General features: G+C 50.0%; 1 protein-coding gene across 4 annotated transcripts; it reads right to left on the bottom strand.

Moving 5' to 3' along the window:
• Window positions 1–7,114: 7,114 nt before the first annotated feature.
• Window positions 7,115–13,617, bottom strand: DUSP26 (dual specificity phosphatase 26). Of its 4 annotated transcripts, none has more exons than XM_081220878.1 (4): window positions 13,383–13,617; window positions 10,630–10,909; window positions 8,911–9,125; window positions 7,115–8,042 (listed from the first exon to the last, which is right to left on the bottom strand). In XM_081220878.1, the coding sequence occupies exons 2-4, from the start codon at window positions 10,848–10,850 to the stop codon at window positions 7,843–7,845; spliced, it is 636 nt and encodes a 211-aa protein (XP_081077004.1). In that variant the 5' UTR covers window positions 10,851–10,909; window positions 13,383–13,617; the 3' UTR covers window positions 7,115–7,842. The 4 variants fall into 4 exon arrangements, with proteins under 4 accessions (XP_081077004.1, XP_081077006.1, XP_081077003.1 ...); XM_081220880.1 differs by having other exon boundaries at window positions 10,630–10,912; window positions 13,383–13,552; XM_081220877.1 differs by lacking the exon at window positions 13,383–13,617 and having other exon boundaries at window positions 8,911–10,065; window positions 10,630–10,720.
• Window positions 13,618–15,869: the final 2,252 nt, after the last annotated feature.

Here is a 15,869-nt window from a genome sequence, read left to right as displayed (position 1 = left end):
GTACAGTGTGAGAACAGAGTTATGGGCAGTGATGACTGGAGGGCAGGCATGTCCTTGTCCCAGTGGGACAGCCCCTGCTCAGACTGTTGTCACATGCAAACGTGGGCTCACTGTCCCCCTCAACATTTTTTATTTTATTTTATTATTATTATTATTTTTTTGCGGTACATGGGCCTCTCACGGTTGTGGCCTCTCCCGTTGCAGAGCACAGGCTCCGGACGCGCAGGCTCAGCGGCCATGGCTCACGGGCCCAGCCGCTCTGCAGCATGTGGGATCTTCCTGGACCAGGGCACGAACCCGTGTCCCCTGCATCGGCAGGCGGACTCTCAACCACTGCGCCACCAGGGAAGCCCCCCCTCAACATTTTTAAAAATTTTTATTTATTTAATTTATTTATTTTTGGCTGTGTTGGGTCTTCGTTGCTGCGTGCAGGCTTTCTCTAGTTGCAGCGAGTGGGGGCTACTCTTCGTTGAGGTGCGTAGGCTGTGGCTTCCCTTATTGCAGAGCACAGGCTCTAGGTGCACGGGCTTCAGCAGTTGCGGCACGTGGGTTCAGTAGTTATGGCTCATGGGCTCTAGAGCACAGGCTCTGTACTTGTGGCACACGGGCCCAGTTGCTCCGCGGCATGTGGGATCTTCCCGGACCAGTGCTCGAACCCGTGTCCCCTGCACTGGCAGGCGGATTCCTAACCACTGCCCCACCAGGGAAACCCTCCCTCTCAACATTTTAAGAGAAACTGGAAATCCAAATGTTGCCTAACATTTCCCAGTTATTGAGAGGTTGCAGAGAAAACAAAACACCCTCTGCTGGTGGGTTTTGCTCTGTGATGTAGGGCCCTTGCCAAATGCATCTTCCTCCCTGTAGCGTGTGCCACTAGTTCTCAATTTTTAAAACGAAGGTAGAGATTAGTCCTGACATTTTTAACCAGTGTTCATGGCATGTCAAGGGGCTTTGATCAGTCTCCCATTGCTGATGTAACAAATCACCACGAACTTAATGGCTTGAACAATGGAAATTTATTATCTTACACTTTTGTTAGATCAGAAGTCTGACATCCGTTTGGCTGAGCTAAAATCAAGCTCTGTCAGCGAGGCTGCCTTCCTCTCTGGAGGGTCTAGGAGAGAATCCATTTCCTTGCCTTTTCCAGCTTCTAGAAGTGCCCACATTGCTTACCTCATGGCTCTTATCCTTGTCTTCAAAGGCAGCAGTGGGTACCAGTCCTCACATCAAATCTCTCACCCCAGTTTGTATATGTTCTCTGCTTTTAAGGACTTATGTGACTGGGCCCACTGGATAATCCAGTGAAATCTCCTCACTGAGAGGTTTTTAATCACATCTGCAAAATCCCCTTTGTCACATGAGGTAACATGTCCACAGGTTCTGGGGTTTAGGGAATGAACAGGGCTCTTCCCTAAACTTTTCGATCTTTTGTTCCTTCCTTTTTCCGCCACAAAAGTTCTGAGGACAGAAACCTACGACAAACAGGGTTTATCTTTCCTCATAACCTGGTCCACTCTTTCTCTGTTCAGGCTTCCTTTTCCTTAAGGGATATTTCTTTTTTTCTTTTTTCCCTGTATTTTCTTTTTTTTAAATTGATTTACCATATTATATAAGTTTCAGTTGTACAACGTAGGGATTCATACTTTTTAAAGGTTATATTCCATTTATAGTTATAATAAAATATTGGCTATATTCCCTGTTCTATACAATATATCCTTGTAGCTTATTTATTTTATATATAGTAGTTTGTACCTCTTAATCACCTACCCTTATCATGTCCCTCCCCGTTCCCTCTCCCCACTGGTAACCATTAATTTGTTCTCTATATATGTGAACGTTTCTGTTTTGTTCTATTCACTAGTTTGTTTCATTTTATATTTATTTTATTTATTTATTTTTTATGTTTCATTTTTTAGATTCCACATATAAGTGATATCACACAGTATTTGTCTTTCTCTGTCTGACTTATTTCACTTAGCAGAATACCTTCCAAGTCCATCTATGCTGTTGCAAATGGCAAAGTTTCATTCTTTTTCAATGGCTGAGTAGTATTCCATTGTATATATGTGCCACATCTTCTTTATCCATTCATCTGTGGATGGACACTTAGGTTGCTTCTATATCCTGACTATTGTAAATAATGCTGCTATGAACATTGGGGTGCACGTGTCTTTTTGAATTACTTTTTTCGTATTTTCGGGTAAATACCCAGGATTGGGATTGCTGGATCATGTGTAGTTCTATTTTTAGTTTTTTGAGGAACCTCCATACTGTTTTCCATGGTGGCGGTACCACTTAACATTCCCACCCACAGTGCACCAGGGTTCCCTTTTCTAAGGGATCTGTTTGGAGCTATGGCCCTTGGGTGCGTGTGGAGCCCCCTCCAGCCAGCGATATTCATAGCTGTCTGTCTGCCTTCTGGCTCCATCTGCTACCTTGGGGCCCAGGAGCAGCAGTTTTCTCTTTGCTGTCACTCCCTGTGGAACTTCTCAGCTGGGATGAGTTACAGGGTGAAGGACTGGGCTAACATTCCTCCCTCTCCCTGGAGTTGTCAAAGGCCCTGGGGCCTGCCCGGAGGGTTTGAGTCAACATCAGAAGACCAGGGCAGGCAGGCAGACTTGAGTTGCAGCTCCCCAGGAGCATGAGGCTTAGCCGGCTGGAAGCACAGGCTGCAGCTAACAAGAGAATATTTATTCTTGTTCATTTTCAAGTCCTTGGCTTGGGTCCAACTGGTCCACTGCCCAAGAACCAGCTGCAGGAGGAAGGCTTTTTTTTTTTTTAAGCATCTTTTTAAAAAAAATTATTTATTTATTTGGTTGCACTGAGTCTTAGTTGTGGCAGCGGCTCCTTAGTTGTGGCATGCGAACTCTTAGTTGCGGCATGCATGTAGGATCTAGTTCCCTGACCAGGGATCGAACCCGAGCCCCCTGCATTGGGAGCATGGAGTCCTATCCACTGTGCCACCAGGGAAGTCCCTGGAGTCTGGACTTTTAATGCCGGTTTTGGAAGGTGGGAGCGACACCCACCTGTGACAGGTGTCACCCTCATTCCCCTTGGAGGGGAGGAGAACTGGTTCCATCTGTGTGATCACCAGGCTGTGCTCTTTCCTTCTCCCCCTTGACCCCCAAGACACACCCACAACCTTAAATGGTGGAGGTGGAGGGATGCACAGCAGTGTGATGGCTACACACACAGGTTCTGGAGCCACAGCTCCCATGTTTGAATCTGAGCTCCTCTGCTTACTAGTTGTGTGTCTTTGGGAACATTTCTTCACCTCAGTTTCCCTGTTTCTAAGCAATGACAGTGACACCACTTCACAGGGTTTTAAATGAGGATTAAATGACTTAATATCTGTAAAAACAGAAGAGTGCCTGGGCAGAGCCATAATATGGCTTTGTTAAATAATAATAATAATATATATATGAATGATCTGCTCTATGAGGATAATCTGGAAAGCTGTTCTTTGGTCAAATAGACTTTGGTAGCTATACATCTGTACTAGAAGTTAGAATTAAGTTCTCAAGTTATTCAGTTTGCAAGAAGTCTGAGGGGTTTAGCCGAGGCACATTCAGACTACAAAAATAGGTCTGTGGCTGTGGGTTATATTAGAAGTGATATACTTACTAGGAAAAAGTAGGTGACAGCTCTATCGTAGCCTACATTGGTCAGATCATAGCTTTAGTCAGTCCTTCTAAGAGCCTGAGTTATTTCTGGGTTCTTTTTAGTTATACATAAGTTGCCCATGGTTCTGACAGGAAATCAATGCAATCTAACTCTCAGGTTGGCCAAAAGGTTCGCTCAGTTTTTTTCCATAAGATGGCTCTAATAGCACTTAGTTGTCTTTAACTTCATTCAAAACAATTTTGTTAGATTGTATCGTGACAGTTGTCACATCAGTGTGCATTTAATAAAAGACATCAAAATTGGTGAATTTTTGTGTAGCCATTTTAATATTGAAGATGGAAGAAAAAAGGCAACATTTTTGGCACATTATGCTTTATTATTTCAAGAAAGCTAAAAACGCAACCGAAAGTGCAAAAAAAGATTTGTGTGGTGTATGGAGAAGGTGCTGTGATTGATCGAATGTATCGAAAGTGGTTTGTGAAGTTTCGTGCTGGAGATTTCTCGCTGGATGATGCTCCACGGTCAGGTAGACCAGCTGAAGTTGATAGCGATCAAATCGAGAACTTCATTGAGAACGATCAACGTTATACCACGCAGGAGATGGCCCACATACTCATAATATTCAAATCAAGCATTGAAAATCAGTTACACCAGCTTGGTTATGTGAATTGCTTTGATGTTTGGGTTCCACGTAAGTTAAGCGGGAAAAAAACCTTCTTGACCCTATTTCCGCATGCGATTCTCTACTGAAACGTAATGAAACATTCCGTTTTTAAAACAAATTGTGACGGGCGATGAAAAGTGGATACTGTACAATAATGTGGAATGGAAGAGATCATCGGGGCAAGCGAAATGAACCACCACCAACCACACCAAAGTCTGGTCTTCATCCAAAAAAGGTGATGTTGCGTCTATGGTGGGATTGGAAGGGAGTCCCCTATTATGAGCTCCTTCCGGAAAACCAAACGATTTACTCCAACAAGTACTGCTCCCAATTAGACCAACTGAAAGCGGCACTTGATGAAAAGCGTCCAGAATTAGTCAACAGAAAACACATAATCTTCCATCAGGATAATGCAAGACTGCGTGTTTCTTTGATGACCAGGCAAAAACTGTTACAGTTTGGCTGGGAAGTTCTGATTCATCTGCTGTACTGACCAAACATTGCACCTTCGCATTTCCATTTATTTCGGTCTTTACAAAAATCTCTTAATGGAAAAAATTTCCATTCCCTGGAAGACTGTAAAAGGCACTTAGAATAGTTATTTGCGCAAAAAGATAAAAAGTTTTGGGAAGATGGAATTATGAAGTTGCCTGAAAAATAGCAGAAGGTAGTGAAACTAAAGCGTGAATACGTTGTTCAGTAAAGTTCTTGGTAAAAATGAAAAATGGGTCTTTTATTTTTAGTTAAAAACCGAAGACACTTTTGGCCAGCCCAATAGAATCAACATTCATAGCGAAGCCCTCACCCTTTCCCTTAGATAAAATTGTCTCTCGATGATAATAAAAATGTGACGCCCCAGCCAACAGGTCTTGCTGGCCTCTCATCCCACAAGTCTTGCCTGAAACAATGAGACCAGTTCTAATTTTGGTTGCCACAATTAGAAAGGGGTACCAATACTGGCAAGGGTGGGGAGGAAACTTGAAATATGACAAATTCGGACTCGTGGAGACAAGCATAGCTGTTAGGCTGAAAGTGAGGGGACACAGGAGAGTCACAAGAGCTGGCTTCAAACCATGGGAAGGGCTGCCATGAGAGATGGAGCAAGATAAAGAGCACATTACGTACTGAGCGTGCTCAGAGCTTTCCATAGCATATCCAATTAAACGCCCACAGCAACCCTGCGGAAGTAGACTATTGTGTGTAACCAGGGGGAGAGAGGTAAAGGGACCGTCGCCAGTGCCCTGATGGATATGTGCCAGGGCCAGGGATCCTAGGCCGTCAGATCTTTCGGCCTCATCTCACCACCACTGTAACGTGATCGCAGGATGCAAGTGTAATATTAGAGCTTTCTAATACTGTGTGTGGGAGTTACGCAGTGATTCCCAACCATCAAAGATGGCCAAGCAGGGACTTCCCTGGTGGTGTAGTGGTTAAGAATCCACCTGCCAATGCAGGGGACATGGGTTCGAGCCCTGGTCCGGGATGATCCCACATGCTGCAGAGCAGCTGAGCCCATGTGCCACAGCTACTGAAAAATGGAAATTTTTTTTTATTTTAAAAAGGAAATGTTTATTTTCATGTTATAAGGTGATTACAAACTCCTCTAAAAAAAAAAGCAAAGATGAATTTAAAATATAGGTATACGTATTTATCTAAAAAGCCAAAGAGGAAAAGAAAACCCCTGCAAAATACAGGGATTCATATCAGAAAACACACCTGGAGCCCGTGCTCCGCAACAAGAGAAGCCACCACAATGAGAAGCCCGTGCACCACAACGAAGAGCAGCCCCCGCTCACCACAACTAGAGAAAGCCCGCACGCAGCAACGAAGACCCAATACAGCCAAAAATAAATAAATAAATATATTTTTAAAAAAAAGGTGGCCAAGCAAATTAATGCTTGATAACTATCGTCAAGTGATTTATTGAAAAGGCGATTTATTTATGCCCTGTTGGAGAGTGGAAATCGTTAATCTGTGAAGGTGACTTCTGGCTTTGAGATTCTGAGTTTCTGTACTTTGGGGTAGAATATACACTTTAGATATATTAAGTGAGTTTTCCCCCCTGTATTTTTCACTTCCTCTTACATCCCATCCCGTTCTCCCACTCATGCGGATATTCTGTTCTGGGAACATACCTCTTTTGTTTCATTTACTTTACTTTATTTATTTGGCTGCACCGCGCGGCATGCAGGATCTTTGTTCCTGGGCGGGGGATCGAACCTGTGCCCCCTGCAGTGGAAGTGGGGAGTCTTAACTACTGGACCGCCAGGGAAGTCCAACACACTCTTTTCAAAAAGAGGGATGTGGTGGCTGACAGTTTGACAGTTGGGATATAAGATCATACTATTCTCTCTGGTGGTTGAGTTTATTTTTTTTTTTACTAAATTTACTAAGGAGATTATGTTACACTCCTCAGAGGAAAACTTGGAAAGATTAGAAGAGGAAGCAATTACATCACCTCTCGTCTCCTCCCCTCCAGTTTCTTGGTACCAGGCAAAACCCAAACCCATGAATGTGGGATTTAGGGCTGGGATTGATTTAAGATTAATATTCTGCTCTCCTACTAGCATGGGGGACTTGATATAGAAATCAGGTTGACTTTTTGAAAATGAGTTCTATTTCTTACACACCTGAGCTTGTGAACAGACCTATTTTAAGCTTGGGAGATGCAGGCTGTGCTCTGAGTCCTAACACAGTTTGCAAATCTGAATTTTTCGGTCCTCTGCTTCCCCCGTGTGGACATAAATGGAAATAAGTTCAAGATACCCCTTGCCCCAGGAGTGTGAAATTGGACTGGGGAGAAACCTCCCCTAGGAACTGGTGGAGGTGGGAAGGCCGGTGAGGGCTTATGACCCTAGAAGGGAGTCAGGCACTGTTCTCAGGGGACAGGTTCCAACCTCGTACAAGCTGTCAGTGATTCAAGAGGCTTGCTTCGTATTCACCATTTTTATTTTTCCTGGAGACACTTGGATCCAGTAAGCGAGGGATTATCTGTAGGCTCCCAGTCATGCACCTCTGCAGTTCTGGGCCACGACCAGCACCCATGGGCGCCATGCCAAGCCTCCCACGCCTCTTCTTCCCGGGTTTGGAGTAACAAGTCTGTGGGTTTCTCCCTTAGCTTTTCACACCCTCTCTTCACCGTCTGTCCCTGAGCTACCACCTCCACACAACTCGACACCATCACGTCTGTGTTTGCTGCATCCCTGATTCCTGGCAGAGGTACAGGACAGAGCTGGTCCTTTTGTTCTGATATGCGGGGAAGGGGGGCACTTGAATACAAAGAGGGGCTGTGAATCGCCGGGACCACCCTGGCTGGGATCCAGGACTGTCTACCTGCAGCCTACCTGCCTCCTTCCCTGGCCACCTCCCTCCTGGCTGACTGTCACACTGCCCCATCCCCCCTCGATAGACAGCGGCTGTGGCCTGGGTCCACGTCCCAGCCCTCTAAGGAGAGAATGGGTTCGCTGGGCCGCCTCCAACCTGCCCCCTGGGCCTCCAGCTGGGATCCGGGGACCCACAGGCCTGGCCTGACCTCCCTCCCTCCCTCGGCCCCCTCACGCCTCCAGACGCTTCCGCAGCCTGCGGTCCAGGGCCAGGAGCTGCCTCAAGAAGCCCCTATTGGGGATGATGCCTCGGTGGTCCTTGACTTTTTTGATGGCCTCCACGAGGGTGAGGCTGTGGTACAGCATGAGGTAGGCCAGCACCAGAGTGGCCGAGCGGCTCACGCCCACGGCACAGTGCACCAGGATCCTCCCTGCGAACAGAGACATGAGAGATGGCTGGGGACCTCGCAGCGGGCTGGAGGAGGCTGGGGAGAGGGCCCCACGGACAGGTGGGGAGGAAGACAGGTAAGCAGAGGTGCATGGACGCACAGACTGGTGACGGTAAGAACCCAGGTCCTGGCCAAGGGGGGAGCCTGGACGGGATGAGATGGAGAGCCTGCAGCAGCAGCGCAGCATCCATAAGCCCAAAAGGGGCTCGAAGGGAGAGGCTCATCACTAACGCAAAACCGAGCTCTGCACCGAGCTGGGCTTCCTTCTGTACGTGCTGAGTGCGTCCATGGAAAACCCTTTATGTCTAACTGGGTCCTTCCTCAATCTCCCAGTCACTTTGGGGTGGATGATTAATATATTTTTTTCCTTTTAAAAATTAAAAAACATTTTTTTTGGCCACACTCTTTGGCATGTGGGATCTTAGTTCCCTGACAAGGGATCAAACCCACACCCCCTGCATTGGAAGCATGGAGTCTTAACCACTGGACTGCCAGGGAAATCCCAATATATTATATATATATATATATATTTTTTTTTTCCTGATCACTAAAGGAAGACAGGTTCAAGGTAGAAATCATTAGAAAGTATAGAAATATATAAAGAAGCCAACAAGTGAAAAATCTATCGCCCATAATCTCACCACCCAGGTGCAACTTTCCACTTTCTCAACGTTTGGGATTATTTCCTTCTTTGTATGGACTGCCTTGAAAAGATGGTTGAGAGAATAGCTTCCTTTCCTGAGCCTTTTATCACATCATTCAAGTCTCTCTCTCTCTCCACACCCAGACCCCTGGGCTGTTCTCTAACCCATTGTCTGTTGGTCCTTCCCTCCTCCGTGCTCCCCCCTACCTCCCGGCTGGCTCAGTGCCCGGTGGATGAAGTCGGCGGCTGCCTGGAAGTGGACACTCATATCGAAGGCTGGCGAGTCGTGGGCCTCGACCCCCAGGTAGCGGATGCCCAGCCCCACGTAGGCCTCGGGTGTCCCTCGCCACCTGCTGTGAGAGGCGTTGAGGACGTGGCTGATGCCCAGGCGACGGAGCTCCCGGTGGTCGTTGGCTATTTCCCTGCATTGAGGAGTGGAGGTTAGGGGGGCGCGGAAGTGGGCGGGGGGGCCAGACGTCCTTGTCGGTACCCCGACCACTGCCCGGCCAACGTCGTGGGCTCCAGGCCTCCACCTCACTTCCTGAGGACCCGAGATAGGCAATGAGCCGGAGTCTCGTCCTGGAGCAAAGGTGGGGAGTCCTGGGGAGATTATGCCTGGAGGAGAGGAGACTGAGAGGTGGGCAAACAACAGCCATGATAACATATTGAAAGAATGCTCTGAGGCAGAAAGACTTTACTTGATCCGTGAAAAGGATTGACAGGGTTTGTGCTTCATGTAAGGAGGTACCTACCAATGGTGGAATCGAGCTGGAGAAAGATTGGGGCGCCTTGGGAGAGAGGGACTTTTCTTTACACCAGGGTATTCAAGTAGAGAGTCAATGGATAGGGTCTGGAAGCGGCAGAGCGAATCTGAACATTGGATGGGTTGTTGGACCAGCTCACATTTAATGTCCTGCTAACCTTTTCTTTTCTTTTAATTTAATTTAATTTTAATCTTAATTTTTTGGCCACGCTGCGCTGCATATGGGATCTTAGCTCCTTCACCAGGGGCTGAACACGAGCCCCCTGCAGTGGAAGCGCGCAGAGTCTTAACTACTGGACCCCCAGGGAAGTCCCCCCCCCGTTACTTTAGACTCTCTCTGACACCCAGAATCTTCTTGTGTTTTGCCAATTACTCCACGCTCATGGTTACCCTGTGGTGGAGGTCACCTTCAGATGTTCCTGTGGCCCGTACCCCTCAGCTCAGCCAACATGATCATATCAAACGCCCTGTCCAGCGCCAACTCCTCGAGCAGAAAGAGCCCTGAACTTGAACCTCCAAGTCCTGGCTCTGCTACTTACGACCCGTGTGACCTTGGGCCAGTCCCAACTTCTCTGAGCTTCCGATGCCTCCTCTGTAACCTGGGGATAGTGGTACCTACCTCACAAGGCTGTCGTGAAGATTAAGAGAGAAAAGGCATGTGAAAAACTCCTTGTAGCCTCTAAAGCCCTTGGGAGAGACAAGTGGGGCCTCCTCTTCCTTTGACGCCCTCCTCTCCATCGACCCCACGCACCTGCGTGAGCCTCTGTGCACTCTGCGGCTTGGCTTGGTCAACCTTTCGCCTCACTAACCACTGTTCCCGGCCCCAGGGATGGCCTTTTCTCAGGGCACAATAGGTGGAAGGTCAGAGAAGTCATCTAAATGTCCAGCCCTTAGTACTGGCACACAATCATACATTTTGCCAGACGAACGACATGATGACTTGAACAGAGTCTGTCTGTCCAGAGTTGGGTCTATCAATAAACCTGTCCAAACTCCCCCAAACCCTCCTCCACTCTGCCCATGGACCCCGTCCCCTCCATCCTCCACGTGGAGCCAACAGCACAACTCAGCGCCTCTCTGCCACTCTTCTGCTTTCTTCTTGCACACACACACACACACACACACACACACTCAGCTGTGGTCCCAGTCTGCTGGGTACATACTGGTCTCCTAGGTAGAGGCCTGGCCAGACCTCGTCGGCGTGGTTACAGGCCGTCTTGCCCGTGTAGAGAAGCCTCTCCAACTCAAAGACGTTGAGCAAGGGATGCTGGACAGCTGGTATCTCTTCCAGGGCCCCTCTCGTGCGAACAGGAGACCTCGAGCCACTCCGGGAGAAGCGGGCCATAAATGTCACCGAGGCCCAGAGCCAGTTACCGGGGCACATCTTAGAGGCGGCAGGAGCCGTGGCAGCCACAGACTGAGGGGTCAGTCTCCAGGTAGCTGCTGCTGGGAGAGGCAGGGATGTGAGACACACCGGAGTGAGTCTGGAGCAGCTGCTTCCCTACCTGCCAGCTGCGCTGGCCCCTGGGGAGAGGATTCTCCAGGGACGAAGGTGAAGTCCGGCCCTCTGGTGCGGGAAGTGCTCCGGATGATATTCTTCTTTGAGCTGCGGCAGCTCCTTTTCCCTGCTCTTTGGCTCTTCCGGGCAAGGAGGTGGGAGAGTCACATGTTCTTGTTTACGGGAGAGGGAGCTGCCGGCTCCTGGGTGTCTGCCCCGCACTCCACCCCAACCCCCAGCGCAGATGTAAACACAGACACAAACATTTGGTATTTGGGTGGCCCGCTGCCGGAGCCCTTGCCAGCCAGGATCTGGGTCTCGTCTGCCTGAGGCTACAGGCGGAGAGGCTGGAGGGCTGGCAGGGGGCTTGGGGGTGGCTTTGGACCCATCCAGAGGGAATTAGCATAAAGGCAGAGCAGCAGGGGCTGTGACACAGCACGCCCGCCTCCTCAGTGCCAGAGGGATGGGCTGCTTTAACCCGTTCCTGCCCTCCCTCTGCCTCAGCGATGAGCCTGCTGTGGGAAGTCTATGGTGGGGATGGGAGGAGTGGGGAAGTAATAAAGACGAAGTGTCGGTGTTTGAAAACTACTTGCTGAAGGCCCTTGCTGATGGAGGGAAGCGCCAACCTATGTGCGCAACAGGCAAAGCATCCTCCTTTGATCAGCCTACAGATATCATTGATTAAACGTCATCTCTCTGGGTCCAGGCAGGGCTGGAGCATTGTGTGTGTGTGTGTGTGTGTGTGTGTGTGTGTCTGTGTCTGTGTCTGTGTGTATGGGTGGGTGGGGAGAGGAGGAGGGAGGAAAGGGAAGAAATGAGGGATCCTGCCAGGCCCAGGGGCTCAGAGTCTGGAATTAGCATCTGTGTTGCTGGTGGAGTTCAAGTGGCCCTACTTAGCACATGGGGTCCTCAATGAAGGGCCTTAGCGGATGCGCCTCTGACTCTCTGTGGACAGCTGGGCCTCCTGAACCTGGGACCATGCGTTGAGCTGCAGAGCTGGGAAGGGCCAGCCTTTGAGACTTGCCCCGGGGAACTCCAGGGCAAGAGCCACGCCCACTCCCCCCTTCCTCTTCCCCCTCCTCCTCCTCCACTTCCTCCTCCTCTTCCCCCTCCTCTTCCTCCTCCTCCTCTTCCACTTCCTCCTCCTCCTCTTCCTCCTCCTCCTCTTCCACTTCCTCCTCCTCTTCCACTTCCTCCTCCCCTTCCACTTCCTCCTCCTCCTCCTCTTCCTCCTCCTCCTCTTCCTCCTCCTCTTCCTCCTCCTCCTCTTCCACTTCCTCCTCCTCTTCCACTTCCTCCTCCCCTTCCACTTCCTCCTCCTCCTCCTCCTCTTCCTCCTCCTCCTCTTCCACTTCCTCTTCCTCCTCCTCCTCCTCCTCTTCCTCCTCCTCCTCTTCCACTTCCTCCTCCTCTTCCACTTCCTCCTCCCCTTCCACTTCCTCCTCCTCCTCCTCCTCTTCCTCCTCCTCCTCTTCCTCCTCCTCCTCCTCCTCTTCCTCCTCCTCCTCCACTTCCTCCTCCTCCTCCTCCTTTTCCTCTTCCTCCCCCTCCTCTTCCTACCCCCCTCCTTTCCCCCCTCCCCCTCCCCCCTTCTCCTCTCACACTGTGATCCTGACCCTCTGAAAAGGTGGGCTGGTCTGAAGGATCCCCCTTCCACTCCCTGTCCAGTCTTCTGCCCCAGGGACGCAAGGGAAAGTCCACAGTGAGAGGCCATCTTTGTCCTGCCCCCAGCCTGCTTCCCCACCCAGGCTCTCAGCCAGGGCCCAGCTGTCCCCATCCCCCCATCCCCCAGGGCCAGAAGAGATCTATAACGCTCACAGGGCAAAAGGAGTGGAGGTCTTAGGATCAGGACTGGTGAGGGGAGATGGGATCGTGGGGGTGTTTAGGGAGAGAGGTGGTTGTCCCTGGCGGGTCAGAAGGAGCACAGAAACAGAGCAAGAGAGCCGTCACCACCGCCACAGCTCTCAGCTTCAACACCATCACCACCGTCACCTACTTTCCCTCCGCAGGCCTGAAGGCCCCACCCTCTGGTTCCCAAACAACCTTTCCTGGAAACAGATGCTGCCGCCTGTGGGAAGCTGAACGGTGCAGAGAGCGGGAAGCAGACCAGGTGTGGCGGGAGCTCCGTGTGACTCTACTTCTCCCCATTCCGTCACGGGGTGCCCCCCTGGGCACCCTCCGACCCCATCCGCAGGCTTCTGGGGGCCCTGGTCCGCCGCCCCCCTCCCTCCCTCTGCTGTCGCGGTTGTAACAGGTTCATGGCTGTCGCGCAGCCCTCGCCAGCCCAGACAGCCTGGCGCGGAGGGCGGAGGGAGGGAGCCCAGGCGCGCCCCGCAGGTTCGCTCCCAGGCCCCTTCCCCCCGCCTCGGCCCCCAGCCCCGGTCCCCGCACCTCGCCCACCCGACCCGGCCCCGCTACCTCGGGAGGCGGAGCGGGTCTCAGTCCCGGAGGCAGATCGCCGGCTCACACAGCCCCACGGCCATGACTCTGCCGCCACCGCCGCCTCGGCTGCCAGCGCCAGACCGGTTGACGGATTAGCATCTATTTTTAAGCCATGACACGCACGTCGAAGCAGGGCTGGTATCAGTGTGCGTGTGTGTCAGCGACACGCAGGGACACAGCCTCACACCCGGTGGCCCGAGTGGACACGCGGAGTGGGCCACGCAGCCCGCACCCCCTGCGGCCCCGCCTCGCAGGCATGCTCGTGTGTATGTGTATTTTCGGAGCTGCGCCAATGACAGGCACTTTGCCTAAAGCTGACATTATGTAAGTCGTCCCAGACTGTGTCTTGAGCACACACGCTGCTCCCCAGGCAGCATTAATTAATTACACAGACACGAGGATGATTCCCACTTACTTGTACATTTCTCCTTCTCCGAGAACACCGTGGTACAGAGAACTATTGTTCGTAACCCTGATCAGTATTTACTATATACCATGTGCTTCACATATCTTAGCTCATCTTACCCTCACCACAAGTCTGTGAAGGAGGTGATATTGTTATTGTACCCATTTTAGGGAGGAGGAGACCAGGCACAGAGAGGCTAAGTGATCTGCCCAGGGCACGCTAGGCATCGCCAGAGCTGAGCTTTGCACGCTGCCTGCCCGGCTGGGAAGTTCAAGTCCTTAAGGGCTTTCTGAACAAGTGTCCCCCGCACAATGGAGAAGGCACAGTGGATTTCTATCTGGAAAGCCATTTTGGGCAGCTCAGCTCCTAGTGAATTTCCCTTTCCTCCACTCCTGAAGAAATTCATGTGCTGCTTTTTGGGGATATTTAGCTTCATTTGCTTTGCTACCGTAAGCACCTTGTAGGCTCCAGTATTGTAAACACTTGGAAGGCAAGGACAGTGTTGTGGTCCCTGGTGCCCAGCTCACTGTGTGATGGGGAGGTGGGGGCAGTAATGAATGTTATCAGGTGACACTTTGAGAACCAGGAAGACTCGGACTCCAGGAGAGCTGCCTGACAGGAGGAAGGCAGGAAGAAGATAAGGTCATGCTGGACCTGGCTTAGGATGGGTAGGCGGTATCTACAGTAGCTGAAATCAGGATGGACTACATTCCCAGAGGGATGGTAGATCAGGCTTTGAAATCTGAGTCAGAGAAAGTGACATAACCCCCAGTTCAGTTCCATCACAGGGTGTCATCGCAGAGTAATTCTCCCCTCCATCCAACCTTTTCCTCTCTAGAGAAGCAAACACAATTCCTCTCTAGTTTCCTTGTGCCTTCTTGGTATGGCAATTTACCTGAAGACATGAAATCCTCATCATTTAAAACAAAAAACCCTTCAGGGGTTCCCTGGTGGCACAGTGGCTAAGAATCCGCCTGCCAAGGTTGGGGACATGGGTTCAAGCCCTGGTTCAGGAAGATCCCACATGCTGCTGAGCAACTTAGCCTGTGTGCCACAACTACTGAGCCTGTGCCCTAGAGCCCACGGGCCACAACTACTGAGCCTGTGTGCCACAACTATTGAAGCCCGCACGCCTGGAGCCCGTGCTCCGCAACAAGAGAAGCCACTGCAATGAGAAGCCTGCGCACTGCAACGAAGAGTAGCCCCCCACTCGCCAAAACTAGAGAAAGCCCGTGCGCAGTAACAAAGACCCAATGCAGCCAAAAATAAATAAAATAAATTAATAAACAAACAAACAAACTAAAACCCTCCTGGGAAATTTGAAATGTGAATTTGTCGATCCAGGAAAGCCCAGGTGAAAAATGGTCACAAATCAAACTGTCAAAGAGCATATATCACACACTAACCTCATCTGAAGTGACGGGGTCTTTAGGGTTGGTAGGTTGTGAAGATGTTGTAGACGATGAACTTCATCCCAATGTTTAGCAAGACTTCTGTTTCAACCCGGCATTGCACTTTTCTCAAAAAGCTGGGAAAATATGCTTTAAAGCATACAATAGAAAATATGGGCAGATGTTTATGGGTAACCAGAGAAACTGTCCACGGATTAACATCTTCATGAGGATGGGGTCAACCTACAACTCAAGTGGCTTCATACTTTTCTTTGTAACTAGAAGGCTTATTATGCTTCCAGGTGACACCAACCTAAACTAAGGATGGAGTGGGGGAGAGAATGGAGGAAAGAGTTAGCAAGGAGAAGGTGATGGAGAAGGTGGGACAGGTAACGGGCAGAAGGAAAGAGAAGAAGCATGTAATGATAATTTATTCTCGTCAATTCCTTGAACTTTCACATTTATCAACTCATTTAATCCCACCCTCCTTTTACGTGGGTGTTACTTTCCTCATTGAATACTTGAGGAGACTGATACTTGGCCAAATTAGTTAACTCGCCCACAGCTAGTTAGTGGCAGAACAGTGGTCAAAACCCAGGGCTATCTGATTCCAAAATTTTATATTCCAAGACGAGGCTGAAGTGTCACTTCCTCTACAAAGCCTTT

This window comes from Mesoplodon bidens (genome assembly GCF_964165515.1).
Source record: "Mesoplodon bidens genome assembly, chromosome: 20".
NCBI classification, from domain to species: Eukaryota; Metazoa; Chordata; class Mammalia; order Artiodactyla; family Ziphiidae; genus Mesoplodon; species Mesoplodon bidens.
Note: the sequence above shows the minus strand (reverse complement) of the source record. Positions and strands in the feature narration are given on the sequence as shown.